This window comes from Podarcis filfolensis, assembly GCF_964270895.1.
Source record: "Podarcis filfolensis genome assembly, chromosome: 2".
NCBI classification, from domain to species: domain Eukaryota; kingdom Metazoa; phylum Chordata; class Lepidosauria; order Squamata; family Lacertidae; genus Podarcis; species Podarcis filfolensis.
In genome coordinates, this window is record NC_139605.1 from 16,144,071 (window position 1) to 16,168,614 (window position 24,544).

The 24,544-nt window shown below is 46.8% G+C and overlaps 1 protein-coding gene and 1 long non-coding RNA gene across 2 annotated transcripts; one reads left to right on the forward strand and one right to left on the reverse strand.

The window, feature by feature from the left end:
* Nucleotides 1-1,763: 1,763 nt before the first annotated feature.
* LOC310757284 (uncharacterized protein) lies at nt 1,764-11,652 on the forward strand. The gene is made up of 4 exons (XM_083602592.1): nt 1,764-2,006; nt 6,883-7,128; nt 7,241-7,365; nt 11,335-11,652. Exons 1-4 carry the CDS (start codon nt 1,934-1,936, stop codon nt 11,347-11,349), a joined length of 459 nt encoding a protein of 152 aa, XP_083458718.1. The 5' UTR covers nt 1,764-1,933; the 3' UTR covers nt 11,350-11,652.
* A 4,428-nt stretch (nt 11,653-16,080) lies between these two features.
* LOC310757386 lies at nt 16,081-24,537 on the reverse strand. Its single transcript, XR_014545138.1, has 3 exons — nt 24,495-24,537; nt 23,273-24,266; nt 16,081-17,057 (listed from the first exon to the last, which is right to left on the reverse strand). It is a non-coding gene; the product is annotated as an uncharacterized lncRNA (long non-coding RNA).
* Nucleotides 24,538-24,544: the final 7 nt, after the last annotated feature.

The following is a 24,544-nucleotide window of genomic DNA, read 5'->3' on the forward strand; positions in this document are numbered from 1 at the left end:
CAGGCACAGAGAGAGAAACGAAAGCATAGACACAACAGAAACATCCTGTGAACAGGAAATACGCAGACTCTGTGACTCACAAAGCCTGCTCCCTTTTAAGGTGGAACAGAAATATCCTAACATCTAGCAACCTTTTTCCTCAGCTGCATACAAAACTCAAACTGTTCTCTCTTGCCAAATTCAACCCATTCTTCCTTTCAGCTTATATATTATAGAATCATAAATCAGAAAGCTGGAAGGGAACCTGAGGAACATTTAGTCCAATCTCCTGCAAGGAAGGAATCTACAGCTGTTTTAGGACCCAGACTACTCTTGTTCTTTTAATTCATTTTAAAGGGGTTTGAACATTGTGTTTTAAATTGCTGTGACCTGCCATGTGACCTCAGGGTGAATCGCAGTTTAATAATACTAATATGAAGAAGAAGAAGAAGAAGAAGAAGAAGAAGAAGAAGAAGAAGAAGAAGGAGGAGGAGGAGGAGGAGGAGGAGGAGAATTTGGATTTGATATCCTGCTTTATCACTACCATAGAGAGTCTCAAAGCGGCTAACATTCTCCTTTCCCTTCTTCCCCCACAACAAACACTCTGTGAAGTGAGTGAGGCTGAGAGACTTCAAAGAAGTGTGACTATCCAAAGGTCACCCAGCAGCTGCAGGTGGAGGAGCGGAGACGTGAACCTGGCTCACGCAAAGGAACGTGTGCTCAAGGTCGGCCCTACTGTTAGGCAGAATGAGGCAACTGCCTCAGGCGGCTGGTCTTGAGGGGCTGTGGTGGAAGCCACCAGATGTTCTTCCTGGCCATACCTTTATGTAGGAGAATAGAGCTCTGTGTGAGACAGCTATAAGAGAAGCAGAAGAAGAGTTTGGATTTGATATCCTGCTTTATCAGTACCCTAAGGAGTCTCAAAGGTGAGTGAGGCTGAGAGACTTCAGAGAAGTGTGACTATCCAAAAGAAACAACTGCTTTACCCTTAGGCTAATGGATTACTCAAAATTAAAGTGTGAATGTGGGGCAGCGACAGTGGCGTAGCGTGGGGGTGCAGGGGGGGGCCGGCCGCACCGGGCGCAACATCTGGGGGTTAGGGTTAGGGGGCGCAAATCCACGGGTTAGGGGGTACAAATTACTTGCCTTGCCCCGGGTGCTGACAACCCACGCTACGCCACTGGGCAGCGATCCCCACTTCCCCTCCTAGGAGTGCTTTGAAATGGTTCCATGCAGAAGTGTTCATAGGCTGGCAGGAGGTGAGACCAAACAACAGGAGCTCACCTCATTGCGGGGATTCGAACCACCAACCTTCTGATCGGCAAGCCCTAGGCTCTGTGGTTTAACACACAGCGCCACCTGCGTCCCTATCCCTAAAGATAACACCAGGTTATTTCCAAGTATACTCAATTACCAGATATTGAAGGGGTGGGATAATAAAACAATTCGCTGCAAGGGTGGGGAGAGAGTGCGCATACAACGAAGGGGATAAACATGAGGAAGCATAGAAGAAATTACATGCCGTTCTCATTTTCAATGGGACATTAGCAATGAATGGGGCTCAAGGCATACTTTCCACTCCTTAAGCCACTCCTGGCTCCAGACTTCCTGAAACTTGACTGCGGCCCACCTTCCGCGCAGATTCAAAGTGAGCCCGAGGAGCATATCTCGGTGTCACTCGGCCGTCACAGCGCTGAAAACCTGCTGCTATTCTTAGGTTCCTCTCCCCGCAAATGCATACCTCTCCGGCACAAAGGTGATGCAATGCGTTCCGGACACTTTATTTTTAATTTCCCATCAAGGGAGCCGCACCTCGGGAAAGGCAAGAGGGTGAAAGTATGCAGGCAGAGACAGGCACAGAGGAGATCTGCAGCTCAGCTATCATCCCTCAGCAAGGAATCTGGATCCAAACGTTCATGCAGCTTCGCTCCTGTCCACCCCGCAAAGCGGCAAGATGAAACTGCTGGGGATTCTGGTATCAGGGATCAATTACCTGATTCTCTTGCTCTTCTCCATCTTCTTAGCAGGTAGGCCACTGGAGCCGTCTTAGCGGTGGTCAGCAATCTGACCGGTCAGGGAGAAAAGAAAAGAGTAGGGGGCGAGCAGGGTCCCTCCTCCTGCTACTGCTCCTGTTGCTCCTGTGATGCCATAAAATGTGGAGGTTATTCTCAAGTGTCTCACTGTCCATCCAGGGTGGTTGGAGGAACTGCTTCTTCAGAAGACCTGTTTATTGGTCCTGGTTTGCTTGTCCAATGCTTACACAGAAGAAGGGATGGACGAACATCAAAGATGCTCAATCAGTGTGGTGTAGTGGTTAGAGTGTCGGACTAGGACCTGAGGGAACAGGGTTCAAATCCCCACCTGTACAAGAAACGCACTAGCTGACCTTGGGACAGCCATTGCATCCCCTCCAACATGTTGAGTCCCCAAACCGGGATGCAGGTATCTTCCCGTCCATGATATCGCATGAGTCATGTGACCCAGATGACATCACAGCGCTCCCAACATATGCTTTCTATTCAGGGCCGTGCTCTCACAGTGCCCCAGACCACACATTTTGCGGCGCCATGCAAGATCTGGAAAAGCAAAGCTTTTTTAGGACAAAATCTTCTGGGGTGGTGGAAATTGAGTGTCCTGGTTTTATGGGACACTTGCAGGCTATGCCGCTGCCCCTCAGCCTAACCAACCCCACAGGGTCTTTGTGGGGATTAAATGAGGAGTTTCTTCATAAAAGTGATACACCACACTTTGTGGTACCAGTAGCTCCAGTTGTGTTAGTAGATCGTAGAATCAGAGAGTTGGACGGGACCCTGAGGATCATCTAGTCCAACCCCCTGAAATTCAGGAATATGCAGCTGTCCCAGGCAGGGATCGAACCTGCAACCTTGGCATTATCAGCACCACACTCTAATCAACTCTGCTGTTCAGGGTGATAGGTAGTCTTGGCAGATATAAATTTAACAAGAACAGTAAGAGGGCTGTGTCCCTACTAAATGTGCTCTGAACTGGGTATTCTTAATATGTGGCATGAGAATTGGGGAAGCTTAGAGTTTGAGATGTCATTCCCCCAAATGTCAGCACACAATCTGACCAACCACTGGCATAGCTGTCAAGGTTTCCCTTTTTTTAAGGGAAATTCCCTTATTCCGAATAGGATTCCTCACAAGAAAAGGGAAAAGTTGACAGCTATGACCACGGGGTTTGAGCCCAAAGAGCCAGCAAGAGTTGGCTACTTGATGTCAGTGTCGTATGAGGCGATGCTAGCACATGTATTGCTTTTTTTTTTTTTTACAGAAGTAGATTGAAAACCAGTTTGTTTGGGTTGGGATGGGGGAAAGCTCATCTGTCAAGGAGAAACTGTCACTGCGAAAAAAACAAGCCCTTGTGTCTACAATAAGATTCTTTTCTTACGGGAAGGGTGACTGACGTGAATAAAGGCAAGAGTTGAAACAGAGTTCAAGCCTGCTTTGAAAGCCAGGACTAAGGCCAAGAAGAACAAGCTGAAAAAGGGAGACACAGGGATGAAGAAAGTACTTGTATGCACCATCAGAGTCACTATCTGCTCTGGCTTGCCCTTGGGCTGCCTCTCTTCCCTCACTGAGTCCACCTCAGGCTTTGTCAACGTGGTGCTCTCCAGATAAGAAGAAGAAGAAGAGTTTGGATTTGATACCCCACTTTATCACTACCCTAAGGAGTCTCAAAGCGGCTAACAACCTCCTTTCCCTTCCTCCCCCACAACAAACACTCTGTGAGGTGAGTGGGGCTGAGAGACTTCAGAGAAGTGTGACTGGCCCAAGGTCACCCAGCAGCTGGATGTGGAGGAGCGGAGACGCGAACCCGGTTCCCCAGATTACGAGACTACCGCTCTTAACCACTACACCACATTATACTCTCTAATATTGATATTGATGGGAGTTGTAGTTCAGAACATCTAGAGGGCACCATGTTGGTGAGGGCTGGCCTACCTCCCCACTGCCATTATCACAAGGTTGCTACCACTGGCTGGCTTGCCAAGCAGAGAGCCAATGACCATAAAATCATAGAATTTTAGAGTTTGAAGGGACCCCAAGGCTCCTGTAGTCCAACCCCCTGCAATGCAGGAATTGTGGGAATGCTGTGGATCGTAGGAGAGGATATATTGTTTAAATATTATCCTTCCTCCTTCACTCACACTAGTGCGTCAGTAGCAGAGTATATTCCCCTGTATACAGCAGGAAGCTAGTTGGTAGATTCGTTTGAATCTCTTTACTTAAGCAATTCCATCTGGCTTGTCCAGTTTGGGTTTGATCCTGGTAAATTCCCCTGTGATCCCTTTTGAAAAGAATAAAGACGCAACAGTCTTTTCTTAAAGTAATGATAAGAAGTTTACTTACGTTCAGTTCACAGTAGGTTCCCTGAAGGCAGGCTTTAGTTTGTAGTTACAGAAAAGAGAGTAGGTTCATCCCATGTAGGGAAATGAGCCCATGTGCTGCTGGCTGAGAGCCAGCAGACAGCCAAATACCATATTTTTTGCTCTATAAGACTCACTTTTTCCCTCCTAAAAAGTAAGGGGAAATGTGTGTGCGTCTTATGGAGCGAATGCAGGCTGCGCAGCTATCACAGAAGCCAGAACAGCAAGAGGGATTGCTGCTTTCACTGTGCAGCAATCCCTCTTGCTGTTCTGGCTTCTGAGATTCAGAATATTTTTTTCTTGTTTTCCTCCTCCAAAAACTAGTTGCGTCTTATGGTCTGGTGCATCTTATAGAGCGAAAAATACAGTACATCAAGATGGTATAACGTGAAGAAGAAGGGGAAAGATGGTTGCATGACTGGCCCTTTTATTGGGCCTCACAAGCTCACACCCATCTACCTGGTCACACGCAGGGGGAAGATGTCCAGGTGTGACAGGAAGTCCTCACGGCTGGAGTAACATCCCCCTGTGTGTCCACTCTGGGCAAGCAGGAAGTGTTGTACTTGACTGATGTTACATCCCACAGGAATAACGATGTCAACTATTTATGGCTTGTTTTGTGGGAAGGTTACACGATGCTGCGTCAAGCAAGTGCTGTCCCATACTTCCCAGTGCATCTTTCCCATCACATTTCGTATCGCTTAAAAAAAGGCCATTTTAGGGAGTGAAATTGGTTTGTTGCTCAGGAGCTCAAAATCAGCTTTAATTCCTCAACGTGAATTTGCTGGTATGTGACTCTCACATGAAGAAAATGGCACCAAAAAGAATCCAAGGTTTGCGGATTTCACAGAGGGATTTCACACCTCCCTGCTCCCCATTATTTGAGTACTGTGTAATGTATGAATTAGGTTTGACAGTTCTCTCCCATTATCAGCCACGGGTACAAATACATCTGTCAGCACTATGCTGCCCCTAGTGGCTCTGAGTGGTAGCACATCAGGAGTCACAGAGAACACAATTGCACCCGCTGAAAAGATGAGGCCTAAAACACATCCCAGTGGAAACACAACTCGAGTGGAAGAACAGCATGGCTAACAAGTGTGACTCTCAGCACGACTGAACCTGCTGAAGGACTTAAGGTTTCACCATCCCTGCCACCTTCGAGATGGCTTATGGTCAGAGTGCCTTCTGGACTGTGCTTACCTGGTGCCAAGTGTGAACTGCAAGGGCTTCTGGGAAACCATGTTGCCATGTTGCCATGGTTCATGAAGAAGATCAAGCATCTGCAACAATTAAATGGACTCCACTGGACTTAAGCATATACCCTCCTCTGAATTCAGCCAGTGTTTAAAGTTCTAAGATTACAGCATTAACCAGAAGCTCCTATAAGCTCAGGTTCTGTTAACATCTTGCTATCAGGAGCAAATCTGCTATGATACTATTGAAGCTCAAGCTTCCAGGGCCCCTCATCTTGGAGAGGCCCAGAAGCGAATTTAGTCCACATTGCTTTTAAAAAATGGGCCTAGTAAACCCAATTTGAGTCGCGCGAGTCAAATTGATTAATTTTTGGTTGTCTATCTTTCAACAGTCCCAAAGTCTGAGAGTCACAGATGTTGCAGAGGTCTGGTGATCTGTAATAGAACAACGCCACTGAAGAAGATAGCAAGAGTCACCCAGACCTCATTTCTGGGTGCAAAGGGGGCCCCCATAACAGTTCAAGCTTCAGGGCCCCCAACAATGAAGGTCCGCCAGCGCTTGTGATATCACAAAAATTAGTTGTAAATAGTATATTTTGGGTCATGACCTTGCAAGGAGAGGAGAGGATATTCACAGAAGAGTAGGGTGATTTACTGGCTTAATAATTATTTGCCTGGATTCCCCTTTCTTAATAATAATAATAATAATAATAATAATAATAATAATAATACAGTGGTACCTTGGGTTACATACGCTTCAGGTTACATACGCTTCAGGTTACATACGCTTCAGGTTACACACTCCGCTAACCCAGAAATAGTGCTTCAGGTTAAGAACTTTGCTTCAGGATAAGAACAGAAATTGTGCTGCGGCGGCGCAGCAGCAGCAGGAGGCCCCATTAGCTAAAGTGGTGCTTCAGGTTAAGAACAGTTTCAGGTTAAGAACGGACCTCCGGAACGAATTAAGTACTTAACCCGAGGTACCACTGTAATAATAATAATAATTTTTTTTTCCTACCCCGCCCATCTGGCTAGGTTTCCCCAGCTACTCCGGGGAGCTTCCAACAAAAGTTTAAAAATACATTAAAACATCAGTCATTAAAAACTTCCCTAAACAGGGAAGTAGAAGGGATTAATGCTCCTGAACAGCAGCTGCTGGAAACCACGGGAGGGGAGAGGGCGCTTGTGCTCGGAGGGTTTTCCATGTGTCTCTGGGTGGCCACTGTGAGAACAGGATGCTGGACTAGATAGGTCATTGGGCTGATCCAGGAAGCTCCCCATGTTCTTAGGAGTTTCGTTTTTCTCCTCACTTGCTAGCCACTGGTGTTGGCACCTCAGGCAACATCACCACAGGAACCACAAGCCCACCAGCTGCGCCAGTGACCAACAGCACCATTCTGCCAGCTAACACAGCCAACACCACCGGGACATCTCTTGCTACCACAGCTTCATCCACGGTAACTCATGGCAACCAGCCATCAGACACAAGCGACGACACTGTACTACTGATGAGCATCACCACGTCAGCAGGAGCCCATGTTGAAACTGATATTGCCATGCCAGGTATGGATAGGCCTACTCAACTTATGTTCCTCAATTCCTTCCCAAGCTCACCTTTTGAAGACCACCTTCTGTCGGCCCCTTTCTAACACTCGGTCGCCTTCTTTCACCGCAGGAACAGAGATGACACAGAGTCCAGAAGATCAACCGTTGACGTTCTGGGGGATCATTCTGATCTCCTTAGCAGTGACTGCAGCTATCACAGCAGGCTTCATTGGATGCTTCTTCTTCTTCTGCAGAGTAAGGCGGGCATGCCAGCTTTCATCATATCGTTGGGAGATGGGCCAATGACATACTCAGAGCCAGGATTCAAGTGAATAAGATGCTGGCAAGACACTGGCACTTTTCAACACAGTGGCTCCCTGGTAGCTCAGCTGGTTAACTGCTGATCACGCCAAGGTTGCAGGTTTGATCCTGTTGATCTAGATCAGGGATGTCCAACAGGTAGATCCCCGTGATGTTTTGGTAGATTGCAGTCAATCTCTGGCTCCCTTTCCTCTGCGTTGGTAAATCTGATTCCTGTGCCACCCCCTTGTCCTGGCCTCCATTGTTGTTTGAACTCAGGAAGGGAAGACAGAGCTCCCTCTGTGTGGCTGTTTTCATCCACAGCAATGTTTCTGTGAGTGACTTAACCCCAACCTCCCTTGCTTGCCTTCCTCCACCACCCCAAAACGGAACTCCCCTCCCCCCCAAAAGCCTGCACCTTAACCCCCCAAAAACAGGGCTTTCCTCCTCCCAAAGAAAGCTCAACAACTTTGAGCTGAACCCCTAAAAACGGGGGGGGTAGATCACTGCCAGATTTTAATTCTGACAGTAGATCGCAGTCTCTTGGGAGTTGGCCACCTCTGGACTAGATTATCCTCAGGGTCCCTTCCAGCTCTGCAATTCTATGATTGGCCCTAATGCCATGTGCTAAGCCAGCTAGATGCTTGCTAAAATAGAGTACGCTGACAACAAGGCGAGATTGTCGCAGCATATATCATTTTGTTTGCAGAACATAAGAGCAAAATAGATGTGAGTTGTTTATAGAAAAATTTAAAAAAAAAACCCCAACCTAATTATTAGCAGCCACAAAGATTGGGGAAGCAGTACTAAAGGAAAATGTATTCATCCTTTATATCCCGCCCCTTCTTCCTTTTCTCTCCCACCCTTCACAGAATCTGCCATTTGTTCAACTTTGGGGAAAGAGGCATAGAGCAGCTATCATGTGCAGGAGGAAGTTAACAGCATTGGAGAGGTGTAGAAATTAGATTGGAGAAAGAGCATGAGAGGAAAGAGTTAAACGTGCACTCTGTCTCTCCCCCCCCCCCCCGCCGCCCCACACCACTTCCTTGATCATCCACATGAGGTCACTAATGAGTTCTTGTTTTTAAAGAAGTACGGTAGATCCCAGTCATAATTCTGTATATCTCATCTAATGTAGTGCAAATAACGTCTTCATCGGGACAACAGCAAGGAAGAAAGGGGTTAAATGCTCTCTCCTTCTGCTGTGATCCCAGTCACAGTAGAGTTTGAAGGGACCTTGGGGGTCATCTAATCCCCTGAAATGCAGGAATTTCAGCTAAAGCATCCATGGCAGATGGCCACCCAACCTTTGCTTATAAACCTCTGAGGAAGGAGAGTCCAGGACCTCACAACAGAGTCCTTTTTACCATTAAACAGCTGTTACTGTCCTTTCTTGTAACTTGAATCCATTGGTTGGGGCCTACCCTCCAGAACAGGAGAATACAAGCTTGCTCCTTGTGCCATGTGACAGCCCTGTAGATATCTGAAGGTGGCTATAAAGTCTCCTCTAAGTCTCCTCTTGATTCCCAGATATTTGATCATCTTGGTCACCTTCCTCTGCACACATTCCAGCTCGTCAGTATTATATGGTGGTGCCCAGAACTGGACACAGTGTTCCATGTGGGGTCTGACCAAGGCAGAATAGAGTGGGACTATTATTTCCCTTGATCTGGACACTATACTTAAGCACATGTTAAGCTTTTGGTCTACCAAGACCGCTAGATCATTTTCACATGTACTAGTGGCAATCTAGGTGTCCCCCATCTTATATTTGTGGATCTGGTTCATCCTGCCTTAGTGCAGAACCTTACATTTGCCCCTATTGAAATTCATTTTGTTAGTTTTGACCCTGTTCTCCAATCTGTTAAGGTCATTGGCTCCCAGTACATTTCTTCATTGGCTCCCAGTACGTTTCCGAGCACAATTCAAAGTGTTGGTGTTGACCTTTAAAGCCCTAAACGACCTTGATCCAGTATACCTGAAGGAGCGTCTCCACCTCCATCATCCAGCCCGGACACTGAGGTCCAGCTCTGAGGGCCTTCTGGCAGTTCCCTCACTGCAAGAATTGAGGTCACAGGGAACCAGGCAGAGGGCCTTCTCAGTAGTGGCACCTGCCCTGTGGAATGCCTTCCCAGCAGATGTCAAGGAAATAAACAACTATTTTACTTTTAGAAGACAACTGAAGGCAGCCCTGTTTAGGGAAGTTTTTAATGTCTGACTGTGTTGTTTTTAATATTCTGTGGGGAGCTGCCCAGAGTGGCTAGAGAAACAGAGCCAGATGGGTGGGGTATAAATAATAAATTATCATCATCATCATCTTCTGTGGCATTAGATGCCCCTCCCATTTGCTACCCCCAGGGGGCAGAGGAAGATGGCGGTGGGGGTGGTGTGCCCCAGGTGTCATCACTGAGGGGGGCGACATTTGACGCACCGCCCACCCGCAACTCCCAGGCCTACCCCGACCCGTCGGGGGAAGGGGCAGAGCTGCGCTGCCTTGCCGGCGGCCTTCCCCCTTCCTCCTTTGTTTTGACAGCTCAGGGGAGGCTTGGGAGTCACGGGCAGGTGGGCAGTGCGCCGTTCCCCCCCCCCCCCGCTCATGGGTTGCTTGCTGGGGGGAAACCTCCCCCAAGCTGTCAAAATAAAGAGGGAAGGGAGAAAGGCTGCTGGCAAAGCGGCGTAGCTCCCTCCCCAACACAACCCAGGAAGCAGCCCGCCATGGGCGGCTCGCTCCACCACAAACCCCTGGCAGCTCGCTCTGTCATGTGACAAAGACACCTGAGAGCAGAAGCAGCAAAGCAGGCTGGGAAGTGCTGGGACTGCGCAATCATTTGGGCCTACTAAAGTTATTCAGGCCTAACTGCTAACTGTTGAGTCCTTCTGACGTGACTTAGCAGCCAGTTTCTCTCTGTGCTCTCTGTAAACTTTCAGTCAGAGTCAGTCTGCCTCAGCTGTGAGCAGAGTCAGTAATGTAATCTCAGTCAAACTGTCTGGAACCATGTTGTTTATGAAGAAGTTTATTTTAATTCAGTAAGGCTCTTATTCTTTCAATTAAAAACTCTGCATTATTAATATACGCTGCGCGTCACGCTCCACCCCATGGGCGTCTTGCCCCCTGGGACACTCGCCCCGTCCCCATGGCCCCGCCCCCAGGTACACAGCTAGCTCCGCCTCTGGTTACCCCTCCCAGTTTGACGCTATAATTATGGTCTCCTCCCAGAAGCTGCTATTTGTACTTGCTCATTAAATACAATGTATTTAGCATGGCACATTAAATATAATGTATTTAACGACACATCTAATTTGGCTGGAAGGATCAGGATTCCTGACTTATTTCAGAGTTTTGGAGAAGCAATGTACTTACAGTCATACCTCATGTTACGTCCGCTACATGTTACATTTTTTCAGGATACGTCCCGCAGCAACCCGGAAGTACCGGAAAGGGTTGCTTCCGGGTTTCGCCGCTTGCGCATGCGCAGACGCACAAAATGATGCCACGCGCATGCACAGAAGAGGCGAATCACAACCCGCACGTGCGCAGACACGCCACTGCGGGTTGTGCTCTTTTCATGTTGCGAACGGGCCTCCGGAACGGATCCCGTTCGCAACCACAGGTACCACTGTACTTACTGGCAATTAGAAAAATGGTTCAACAGTCTGAGTTGAAACTTGGCAGTGTAGGAAATGTGAGCCATGAATCCTTGATGAGTTGGGAGTAGAAACAATTAATTACTCACTTTGAATGAGTGACTTCATTTGATGAGTGACTTCATGAAGCTGACAGGTGAATATATATTATGCTTGATGATTTTTTAAAAATGCTTAAGCGGACACTATTTCCTGAGTTGGGCTTGTTGTTTTTTCTGGAACTATTGTTATCTTTCTTTCTCTTTGCTAACAAGAATACCTCTTTTTCTTTAATTGCAGAGAAATAATTTCTAAGCCAAAATCCAGGTTTCAGCTCCTCTTCCTTGTACCTTCCTTATTCAAGAGAATAGACAAGGAACTGCTGTTACACTTGCTCAGGGGTGTTGCAACCAGATCCTGTGGCAAGTGTGATCCCCAGAAGATCCATCCGTCATCATTTGAGCATCCTTAAACTGGGACCAGAAGTTCCACAACTCTCTTGAGTCTTCCCAACTCCTAAATCAAGCACCAAGTACAGAGAGACTTTAGAGCAATGTTGTGGAGCCCCAATGTTTTCAAATGTGGAAAAAAATAAGACACACAAGCTATTTCTATCAACTATCTTTTGTATTGTCTTGGTTTTCTCAGCCTAAAAATGTAATGAAGTTACATAGTTGCATGCTAACGATCCCCTGATGGGTGAGACCTTCCAGTTACCACTTAGGGTACGATTTCCTTTGCCGCAAAATTCTGCAAAACATTGGGGGATCACCAAACACAAACATGAGACTTCAGTGTGCAATTGTGGAATCCAATTGCATGGGGAAACTTGCGCTTCTTTGACTGCAGAAGGTGGCAGTAGGGATTATCTATATATCATAAAGAAAACCCATTAAGCAATTATGACTCACTGCTATCCTGTTCTGCAAATGCTGATATATGCAAAAGTAGGCACCTATAATGTGTCTAATAGTAAGCACCACCACTTCTCATTCCCAGTTCTTCATTGCTACACAGACTTGCTGACTGCACAGCACGCTTCCCGGCCCACACAAAGCCTCAAGCTGCTGTTTGTTCTGTAATTTGCTGCTGTCACCTCAGTTGTATCCTCCAGGGAAGGGAACTTTTATTTGACAAGATTAGCTGAGGTATTGCAGGTTCTGTGTCTGGCAGCGTCATATAATTAATAAAATAGGCAGGGTTTTAATAGCACACTGGTGCCTTGGCCTTGACATTCTGTGCCAGCATGCAAGGTGAGTTATGCCTGCTGGGTACGAAGGTTTGATTAAACCCCAACACCGCTGACACCCCATGACCAATCATTCAGGGTGTAAGTTAGCCCTCTAATGTTTGGTGAGCGATGCTCACAACAGGTGCTGCTATTGGCTCAGTGCGCTTTCTTTACATCAGAGAATTCTGACCCAAAAAAAAATGGAAATGGGAGCCACCTGCTCTGGGCACTAGGGATGGGAGGGAAATTCAGTTGCCATTTAAAGGGGAACTTACTTAATTCACACTTTCAGAAACAATGCACATGCCGAAACACACCCACCCTTTGAAATTCACGCTTCTTCAGATTTTGGAATGCAGTCCCCCAGTCCAGTAACGTATACAGAAAATGCATATAGTAGGGCAAAGTATGCATAAAATTGCATATATTAGTGAAAATAATATACCAAAATTGCATTTTATTACAGAAAATCTCTTTGCAAAAACAAAAAAAAGTATTTTAGACACAAGTTCATACAAAAATGTGCCTATCAGGAGAAATGTGCATGGATGAATTTTCACCAAAAAAAAAAAACCTTTTTAAAAAAGGAAACACAAACTGATGTAGAAATGTGGAGAATCAATTGTAGAGCTGGAAGGGATCACAAAGGGCATCTAGTCCAACCCGCTGCAGTGCAGAAATCTAATTGTGCAACGCAGGGCTCAAACCCACAACCCTGAATCATATTGAGAGAGTCTCGTGCTCTACCAACCGAGCTATCCCACAGGCCCTGAAAAACAGATAGAACCCAAAATTTCCAGTGTCACTCATCTCTACCAGGCAAAGATGTTTGATGGGCATTCAGATTTCCTCTGCCCTTAATATACGCCCCCTCCCCAGTCCTTTCAATGGGGCACACACAGAGGCAGCCCAAGTCATTTCACGGCCTAAGGTGAAAGACGCGATAACACCATTTTCCTTCTTCATACAGAAGTCAACCAGACTGGCGTTGGACTTTTACTTCATTATGAGTATTAGGATAGCACAGTTGTGGCAAACCTATGGCACGCGTGCCATCGCCCCAGCACAGAAGGCGAGGGCAGCGCGTCGAGTCCTCAGCTCAACTTGTGTCTGAGTAGAAGTGCCTTGGATGAGGCGTCGGTGGGTGTGTGGGTGTGTGTGTACAAAATAGAGCCACAACCTCCAGAGTGATTTTCCCTTGGGGAGCCTCCACTGTGGGTGGGGAGGGTGCAGCGCTTTGCATGCGCTCAGAAGCGCACATTGGTGGGCCGCCGAGAGTTCTGAGCAGCCGCCTTCCTCCTCCTGCTGCTGCAAGGTTAAGGCTTTACACACCTTCTGGTTGGAGACAATGGGAGTGGATTCAGAAGTGGAGCGGAGGCTTTGCGCTCCCCATCGGAGCTGCCCGATCCCGCTCCTACTTGTGTGCAAGCAGGAGAAGGGCGGAGATCTCAGCTGGGAAGCACGAAGCCTCCATTTCTGAGAGATCCCCACCCTGCTCCTGCTTGCTCGCAAGTAGGAGAGGGAGCGGGCAGCAGTGGCGTAGCGTGGGGGGTGCAGGGGGGGCGGACCGCACCGGGCGCAACATCTGGGGTTAGGGCAAATCAATGGGTTAGGGGGCGCAAATCCACGGGTTAGGGGGCGCAAATCCACGGGTTAGGGGGCGTAAATTACTTGCCTTGCCCCGGGTGCTGACAACCCACGCTACGCCACTGGCGGGCAGCTCAGCTGAGGAGTGCCTGGCTGCCTTCAGGTGGTGCAGAGGCTCTCAGATGCTGTCTCCACCTTCCCCAACCCCAGCAACTATTCGGCCTGACTGCCTTCATGGGGTTGCTGGGGATCTGATGCGGAGGTGGGGGCTCCTTTAAACTTCTCCCTTGAGGAGAGTGCAGCCGCGAACCCCTCAATGGAACGTGTGACGGAGCCTGCACCTCCCCAGCTGAGCAGCCCCGATCCAGCTCCTGTTCCCGTGCAGGCAGCAACGCTGCCTAGCAGAGGAGCCCAATCCCACGCCTACTTGCCTGCAAGCAGGAGCAGGCGGCGGGGGGGGGGGGCAGCAACATCAATATGATATGGTATGATATGATAATCTTTATTGTCATTGTCCCATACAGAACAACGAAATTGACAAAATCTACATCAGACATTCAAACACCAACAAGCCTGCTATCCCAGCCTGGTTAACTCCCTAAAAACTCTGATACCCCATAATTAAATACAATATATTCCCATAGAGACTACCTTACACTGCGTTTAAAACCAAAATCCCTTGCCTGCTCACTTGCCGCCCCTGCCCAGCCTTCCCTCACTCAGTGCCTCTGGAGTAGGGGGGAAGGGTTGCTGTTCCGCTTCCAAAAAAAGTTCGAAAACCAGAACACTCATTTCCAGGTTTGAAGTGTTCGGGTTCCAAGTAGTTTGAGAACTAAGCTGTTCAAAAACCAAGGTACCACTGTATTGCTCCACTCTTTCTTCACATGGATGCGCCAACCTCCCCTTCTAAACTAAAACCTCACTATTCAGGTTAAATTGCCGTGTTGGCACTTTGAGATAAATAAGTGGGTTTTAGGTTGCAGTTTGGGCACTTGGTCTCTAAAAGGTTCGCCATCTCTGTGATAGCATCTCACATGTGGGGGCTGAAGGGTAGATATAGAAGAGATCTAGTGTGGTGTGGTTAAGAGCGGTGGACTCGTAATCTGGTGAACCAGGTTCGCGTCTCCGCTCCTCCACATGCAGCTGCTGGGTGACCTTGGGCCAGTCCCACTTCTCTGAAGTCTCTCAGCCCCACTCACCTCACAGAGTGTTTGTTGTGAGGGAGGAAGGGAAAGGAGAATGTTAGCTGCTTTGAGACTCCTTTGGATAGTGATAAAGCGGGATATCAAATCCAAACTCTTCTTCTTCTTCTCTTATAGCTGTGCTATGTCTCACACAGAGCTCTATTCTCCTACATAAAGGTATGGCCGGGAAGAACATCTGGTGGCTTCCACCACAGCCCCTCAAGACCAGCCGCCTGAGGCAGTTGCCTTATTCTGCCTAACAGTAGGGCCGACCTTGAGCACACGTTCCTTTGCGTGTGCGAATTGCTCCACACAGCTAACATGAATAGAAAATTATTGTGTGCATAAGCAACTCTGGCTGGAAGTGGCAGTTACTCCACTAGTAGGTACAAGAAGCTCACTTCCCGCTTGACTGCCTGGTTAGATTCCTTCTGTGCCCAAAGGAGTCATTATCCAATGCCCTCGAGGAGGGGGGAACCCTTTTCCTTCATTCAGAGCGAAATATGCAAATACTTCCTCTTGCATGTTTCTTCCAACTGCCAGTGACTGGTTCTTTCTGTCATTTTATCATGCTTACGCATCTAGGCAACATGTTTTCTAATTAGACTGGAAAACTACAAGCAAATGGATCTCTTATCTTAAACAACAGAGGGCTTATAAACCCTCTTCCCTAAGGAGCAGCTGCTAGCAGTTGACCCATGCTGGTTTACAGGATATTTGCGTGATTATAAATGATAGAATAATAGAATATCATCGTTTGCTAATAAATCTGGAATGGATTTGGTACACCTCTACTCACTGGGTTTGCAAGCCCAGATTCTGAGCCACTAAACCCGCCCTGTTAACTGGTAGTAGTAGTAGTAGTAGTTTATTTATACTCCACCCATCTGGCTGGGTTTCCCCGCCACTCTGGGAGGCTTCCAACAGAAGATTAAAAATACATTAAAACATCAGACATTAAAAACTTCCCTTTTGATAATTACTACCTTTCATGAGTGCATCCATAAATATTCAGGCCAGGAAGAATGAACTGTTTGGATGGTTGCAAGGGCTGGGCAGATGTTTTATTATGGCTGTGCAAACATGCAGAGAAGATTGCATTAGAGCAAACAATAGATATTTCTAATGCAAATATTTTATTTGGAGTTTCTTTTATTATGCTAGAAGCAGTCAGAATTGTCTTCCCGCTTGTAATCAAGTGGGTGGCATACTACAGAAAATAGTTCTTGATAGACTTCTGGGTAGGTAGGTGGAGAGAGACAGATAACGTATACATGTATCATATAAACAAATAGACATAACTGCACTTCAGGTAAAAATGCAACATTACAGGATAGTTCAATTGAACGGTAGCTGGAATTTGCTCTGCAATTCACCAAAGCTGAATTGTATCTTCAATGACAGGGTGAGTTATCTTCTTTTTCCAGTTGTCACTCAACTTCCAAGAGCTATTCAGGAAAGATTTACAACAGGAGCCAGTCTGGACTTGGAATACTCATTGCTGACACCGGAATGCACATGTGTGTGGTAAATAGAAGGTATGGTTCTATATCAGCTGCAGGAGAACCCTGGAGAACCTGGCTGTGTAAAAATTAATCCTCATCAGAGGGTTGTTTAGGAGGTTTCCCTGAATCATCCCACTCTGGCAGTGGTGGCCAAGGAGCAACAGGCATCAGAGGAGATGGTAGAAAAGGATCATCAGGCAGTGGTGGCTTAGGAGGACTGGATGGTCCAGGAAACGGTTGTGGTTTGTTAGGGCCTAAAGGTGTTGGTGGTTGTGGGGACCTTGGGCGTCCAGGATCAGGAGATGTAGGGGGGCCTTCTGGCCACGGCTTCCCAGGCACCAAAGGCCCCAGTGGTTGAGGACCTTCAGGCTTGGGTGGTCCCACAGGCCAAGGTTTCTCTGGAACGGGAACCAATGGATTGTCGGGTTTCGGCACAGGAGGGACTCCTCTTGATCCGGAAGGGCCAGGCCCTGGGTGACTTGAAGACATGTTGAGCCACCACAGGAGGGTACAGAGCTAGAGAATCCAGAAGAGGAGAAGGTGAAGATCTTTTGCAACATCTGAGATTATAAAATGTGCTGATAGAATCTAGCACAAAGCAGTCATAAATGCAAGAGTTTAAAAAAGCATTTGTAGTACCATGTACTTTCCAAACAGACTGAATTCAAACCATTGCCTAATTTCCAATATGCAAAGACTCAAACCTATCAGGGAGACCTTTAATCCCCTTCCCCGGGGGATTAAATCAAGTTGATGGACAATGGCGAAATGGGGAAACTAACTGGGAAGCTCAGGAACCAAGAAGACAATAACTTTAAAAAAGAGTGGGGAAAGTTTATAATTTATATACAAGATCATTGTAAGCAGGTTAAAACATGGGCAGGATTTTAAACACACTTGTAATGTAACAGAATGTATGGATAATTTAGAAAGACTAAAAATTGGAGAAGTATTGATATGCAGTGGAAAACAGTATCATGGAAGGGATGGGAGGAAGTCAGGAGATTCAGAGTAATCTCGATATTTGGATTCGGAATTGATTTTGTTATATGCATATATCCTTGAAAATCAAACAAAAATTTATTTCCAAAAAGAAAAAGGAAGCCCTTTAATCCCACATTTTTGCAAGTAGCCAGTTATCCAAACAGCCATCTTACGCTCAGAAATGACCTCCCTGCAGTTAAACTGTACATGCTAACATATTTCTCTAGAAGTCACTGCAAGCCAATACATGTGTAGGGAAAAAATGAACTCTCTTCATCACTGTTAGAAACATTAATCGCTAAGATAAAACGTATCCATGTATTTATTTACTTATTTATTGTTATCCTCCTTATATTAATAGCATAATATATTCTTAGGAGTCTTTATCCTTGCTATTATTATTATTTTAAAAAGATCTAAAAGCCATAAAAACTGCAAATATAACTGCTCAGAGCTGTTCCACTGAATCATTTATATTATAGAAATTTAAATACCTTTACTGTCAAACACATTACAGTACCCCCAAGCCCACTCTGATAATGGCTATACCTAAAGGCTGAGAGATGCTGTCTTTGGCTCCCTCAGGAAAGCAGCAGTCACTCCTCTAGGAAGCTCACGGCTTTGGTGCTTTGAGGGCTCTGCCTGGCTTATAAACCCTCAAGGACCAGATAAACCAGAGCTGTGGGAGTTTCTCAAATAGCTCCATCTCCACCCACAGTGGAAGCAACTTTCCAGGCATCCTAACAAAGTCCACTGGGGGAGGGGGTGGCAGGAAACGTGTGTCAGCATATTGGGGAGTCACTTAGACCTGTACAGGGCATAGGATGCTGAGTCAGAGAAAAACCAGGTGAGCCTGGGCAATAATAGCCACTGGGAAGAGGTTTGTCAACAGGACATGGCTAGTGATAAGGAGTTAGGCTAAGATGCTCAGACAGGAGTCCCTGGAAACTTACTAGTAGAGAAGCTCTTTGATTTGCATTCTTATTACAGTGGTACCTCGGGTTACATACGCTTCAGGTTACATACGCTTCAGGTTACACACTCCGCTAACCCAGAAATAGTGCTTCAGGTTAAGAACTTCAGGATGAGAACAGAAATCTTGCTCCGGCGGCACGGCAGCAGCAGGAGGCCCCATTAGCTAAAGTGGTGCTTCAGGTTAAGAACAGTTTCAGGTTAAGAACGGACCTCCGGAACGAATTAAGTACTTAACGCGAGGTACCACTGTAGTAGAGATGCTCTTTGATTTGCATTCTTATTATATGGGCATATAGTGCCTTCAATGTTTTTTGGTATTTAATAGTTAACAACAACAACAACAACAAGTAAGAGACCAGAAGTTTTTTTTATTAGGCATTTCAGGTCAAGATGTGCCAAAAGAGGAGAAGAAACTTTTTATGTATGCTACAACCGTGGCTAGGATAATGCTAGCCCAAAGATGGAAAAGTGATGAAATACCAAAGAACAATGGCAAGAAAAGCTGACGGAATATGCTGAAATGGCGAAGCTAACTGAAAGACTCCGAGACAAAGACAACAGAGACTTTTAAAAAGACTGGGAACCATATATGACGTATCTACAGAGGCAATGTAAAGAAATGAACTGACTAGCAGGGTTTGAATAAACACTTACAATTAATAAAATTAATATAGAAATTACATAGATGATGCTAAAACGAGAAGAGAATAACAATATTGATATAAATAACTGAAAATGAAGGTATAATATAGTAAGCAGGGGAAGTTAATATGTAAAAAAAAACAGAAAGGGAAGTTGGGGGGTTGGGGTTGGAGAATTGTATTTCTTTTTTGTTATTTGATATGTATAATATAAAAATTGTAAAACTCTGTAAAAACAGAAGAAGAAGAAGAAGAAGAAGAAGAAGAAGAAGAAGAAGAAGAAGAAGAAGTAGTAGTAGTACTGTAGGTTCTCTCCCCAAGGAGCTTACAGTTAAGAGCTGCCCTGGCCCAAAACTGTACTGGAAGTAGATCTGAAATTTCCAGAGAAACTAAATTGATAAGATTAGTGAAGAGGTGAAATGTTGGGGGGAGGCAGGGGAAGAAGAGGAGGAGGAGGAGGAGGAGGAGGAGGAGGAAGAGTTTGGATTTGATATCCCGCTTTATCATACCCTAAGGAGTCTGAAAGTGGCTAACAATCTCCTTTTCCCTTCCTCCCCCACAACAAACACTCTGTGAGGTGAGTGGGGCTGAGAGACTTCAGAGAAGTGTGACTAGCCCAAGGTCACCCAGCAGCTGCATGTGGAGGGGCAGGGAAGTGAACCCGGTTCACCAGATTACGAGTCCACCACTCTGAACCACTACACCACACTGGCTTGATGTGTCTCAAAAGTGGCGAGTGTCAAATTTTCAATTTAGAAGCAAATCTTAAAGTTCCGCCCCCGTAAGCCGTCATTAGAAATGTCGAGGGGTCGTAGAAGGATTTTGCTAAGAGACTGATGAGATCATGTCATCGTCATGTCCAAAGCACTTTTTTGTGTGTGCTGGTGTGCAACACCGGGCGTAAGGTTGGCTCCAGTTTAAACTAGTGAGGCCATGGAAGGGGAAAACCCTGGTGATCCTTGCTGATTCATGCATGGTGTATTATGGCTCAGAATGGGGTTGCCCTGGCCAAACGCCTGCCAAGATGAGCTCTGCAACACCTTATGAGACAAACTAGATTATGAGTATTTGCATGGCAAATTTGTCGGTTTCACTGTCAACATCATGCAGTTGACTAAGCAGATTGCTCCCAAAGTCCACACTATTATGTCTCAGTCTCTTAATCCAAAGCAAATTTACCCAACGGGGCTCATGTCTAATTAAACGTGCTTAGGTTGCATTGCACGGCCACTTTTATACTTAAGGTTTACATTTTCATTTATATTAATGTTTGATGATTGCAATGAGGATTACAAAGCGAAGGAAATGCGTTTGTAATGCAAGTGGGCATCCCAGCCAATGCAGTTTTTTATCTTCGACTTACAGAGCAATTGAAGCAAGAATGACTTTAAGCCTCACAAGTGAAAAACTCCCAAAGAGGCCACAGCAGCTTTGGGGCAGAGGTTTGTAATTCTCGCTAATGAGATACATTTTCCTTGCCCCTGAATGTCTGAAGCGTGTGAAGAAAACAGGGCTGGGCCAAGTTACCATACCACTTTTAGAAGACATCTGAAGGCAGCCCTGTATAGGGAAGTTTTTAATGTTTAATGTTTTGTTATGTTTTTATATATGCTGGAAGACGCCCATAGAGGCTGGGGCAACCCAGTCAGATGAGCGGGGTGCAAATAATAAAACTGTTGCTGCTGTTGTTATGCAGCTTGAGGTGAAGGAGTTTACTTATGCCACGTTTATATACTGCTTGATTATCACAAAAACCTCAAAGCAGTTCCCAAAAATAACAAACCAATAAGATCAGTTAAAAGAACAGTTAAAAACAACAACATTCAAAAACCATTAATGATAAACACATACAAACACATGGCAGCTTCCATATGCTCAGATAGGTTTGCCTAGACTAAATTGCTTTCAGCAGGTGTGGAAAGAGTAATAATAATAATAATAATAATAATAATAATAATAATAATAATTTTATTATCTATACCCCGCCCATCTGGCTGGGCTTCCCCAGCCACTCCTGAGTGGCTTACAGCATATATAAAACATAATGCCTGAAATCAATAGGCAGGGAGTTCCACTTCCTCTCTGTGCTCTCTATCTGCGTGGGTCCTGACATTCTCTAGCAGACATTATGCTGGCCCTCAGACCAGACACCAAGTCTAAAATAATCAAAAAGAGGATCAAGAAGTTCGTCTGCCATCAGTCTGATCACTATGATTCAGCGTAACTGGCACAAGTTCGCAGGTATTGACAACAGAGGCTGCAGAAGGTTCCAGGGTCAGATCTTGAGGCCCGACATTGGGCATAGCAGTAATAAGAAGACAAAACACACGTTGCCTTCAGGATTCAGAAAATTCTTTGTCCACAGAATCAAAGTGGGTGCCGATGATGAGTGACAAGTCCTACGGTGCAGAGATTTCTCACAACGTTTCGTCCAAGAATTGGAAAGTCCTTGTTGAAAGAGCAGCTCAGCTTCCTATCAAAATTACCCAGCCAACTGCCAGACTTCACAGTGAGGAGAATGAATAAAGAGTTGCTCTTGTACAACTGTATTTAATGAAATGTCAAAAAGTTAAAAAAAAACTAGGGAGTTCCCAAGTATGGGTGCTGCAACACTAAAAATAAATAATGTGGATATATTTAATAAGGATAAAATGGTCCGTCTCTCGCTGGTTCCACATGCAGAAACCAACTGGAGTGGAATCCTGTCAGTTTGCATTTCTTAGTACAGAAAGTATTGATTGGATGTGTAGAGATCTTTCCTATTCAGCTTTTTGTGCTCTATAGCTCCTTACTCCTCCTTACGACTAGCTGAAAGAGAATCTATCAGGCATAATAAGCAAATATGTCACATTGTGTTATGTATTGAAGTTCTCACCCTGGCCACCAGGGGGGATTGTGTACATAGTTTTCACTCAGGTCCATATCAGTTAGTTTAGGCGGGAAACCTGGGCTGTTGTTGTTACAATGTTGACAGCTGGCTGCCTATAAAAGCAGGCCGGCTGAGCTGTTTGCTGTTCAGTTCGGTTCCAGCTTACTTATAAAGAACTACTTGGAGAAATCTCTGTGTCGTCTGCAGCGGCGTAGCGTGGGTTGTCAGCACCCGGGGCAAGGCAAGTAATTTGCGCCCCCTAACCCCTAACCATGGTCATTAATACTGACGGCTCTACTCTGGGGCAAACTTCGTGGTGACTACTGCCCTCCGTGGTGTTGTTTTTGCAATTAAAGGACCCCTGCCTCAAATAAAGCATCTTGGGGACTGGGATTTGCCAAGGGAGCTGGGAATTGCAGTTCAGTGGCGGGTCAGGGGGAGAGGGTCCCTTCCGCGTCTGGGTGCCGCAGCCCCTTTGCGCCAAGACGCGTGTCTTTGGGCGTCGCGGCGCAGCCTTCTCGGTCTCCCTCCCCGGCCCGGCTAGCCCCGATGCGGCTTCTTTCTGACGCGGGGAGGGGGCGGCTCTGGGGCCAGTGCGTCGGCCGGCCTCCAGTGCGGGTGGGCGGGCCCCATCGGGGCAGGTGGACGGTCTTGGCGCGCAGGCACTAGAGAGCAGGTGGCTCCGGCTGGGCGCTTCATTCGCCGCCGGTGGCGCGTTTGGCGGGCTGCGCGCGTCCAGACAGCGACCCGAGCCTGGGCGGCGTGGCGCTTGGTGCCGGAGCCTCCGCCCGCAGCGCCCCGTCGGGAGACCCAGCCGGAAGGAGCCTCGAGCCGGCTGTCTGACGCGGCTGAAGCTGCCAGGGCAGCATGGCAGGCGGCGGCTCCTCGGCGACTCCACACGGCCAGCCCAGCGCGCTGGCCGAGCCCCGCAGGCGAACGCTGCCCGTCGGTGAGGAGGGGCTGCCTGGCGCGCCCTCCGCGGCCCGCGCTGAGAGCCGCTGCCAGCTCGTCGGTCCCACGAGGCATGGGGCTCTGCTACAGCCTGCGCCCGAGGCTCTTCGGCGACTCCGGAGGCTGCGAGCGCGCCCCCCCAGATGTTGCGCCCGGTGCGGCCGGCCCCCCCTGCACCCCCCACGCTACGCCACTGGTCGTCTGCTATGTCCACCCACTACTTAATAGTTTGTGCATAATTCAGAACGCCTTGTCACAGGCAACTGAAAATGTGGGAAGAGCGAGTCTTTGTGTTGTGTATGCATCATCACCTCTGCTTATAGCCTCAGATAAGATATGGTTCACATATTTTCAGGCTTTCCTGTGAAAACCGCAAATGCTCTTTTGCTTTCTGAATTCTCACATTCTTGGGCTCACCCCAAGGGTTCCTGGACTGGTTGCCAGATGTTCTCCAGACTTTGACTTGATGACAACAATGCAGGCTGTGAGATCCCTGATCCGTAAGATCAGTGAAGGCGGCAAACGAAAGCTAACAATGAATCATCTGATTATTTGGGTTCTGGCTGTTGATTGTGCTGCAAGAAAAGATCAGAGGAAGGTTTTCGTTTGCTTAGTGATGTCAGCGATTAGGCCACCGGTTTCATTATTGCTGCTGAATGTACACTTTTTGCCCGTTCTCAAAATTGTGCATGCGCTCTCCTTTCCTGCGCTCAGTTCAAGGCACTGCTTACTTTTATTTCATTGATTTGTAAATTCATGTATAAGCAAGGCTTTTTTTCCAGCTGGAACTTGCCAGAACCCTCCCCCATCCCCAAAAAAGCCTCCATCCAGGAGATTAAACATGGGATGAGGGCAAAGTTTCAATAGGATGATCAGATGTAAGGTTGGGCAGTGTTTTTTTGTGTGTGTGTTTGTCTCTTTAAACATGCAGGTGGATCTCCTGGGATCTCCTCCTTTTCACTTTAGCCTCCCAGGAACTTTTAGAGTTTCCTTATTGCAAATGTAGATTGCCTAGGCCTCCCTGTGTTTACTGATACAGAGGCCTAGGTGGGCCAATTCACTTACCTCTGGATGGTCACCATGGAGATGCTTCGGCTACCATGTTGGGTTGCCATGGAGCTCTGCATCCTGGGAACCAGCTGGTTCTGCTACCAATTGTAGGATGCTTAGAGAGATCTGGAGATGGGGATGGGATACAAGCCCAGGCTGAGCTACTAGCACAGCAGGGAATGAAGCTAGCCAACATAATAGGGTGTAGTTATATTTGCCTTCTGAAGTTCATTTATTAGTGATCTACAGTGGTACCTCGGGTTACATACGCTTCAGGTTACACATTCCGCTAACCCAGAAATAGTGCTTCAGGTTAAGAACTTTGATTCAGGATGAGAACAGAAATCGTGCTCTGGCAGTGCGCTGGCAGCAGGAGGCCCCATTAGCTAAAGTGGTACTTCAGGTTAAGAACAGTTTCAGGTTAAGAACGGACCTCCAGAACGAATTAAGTACTTAATCCGAGGTACCACTGTATTTGTAAACACAGCTTTTGGCTATCTTTCCCTCCTCTAAAATCTTATACAGTAATACCT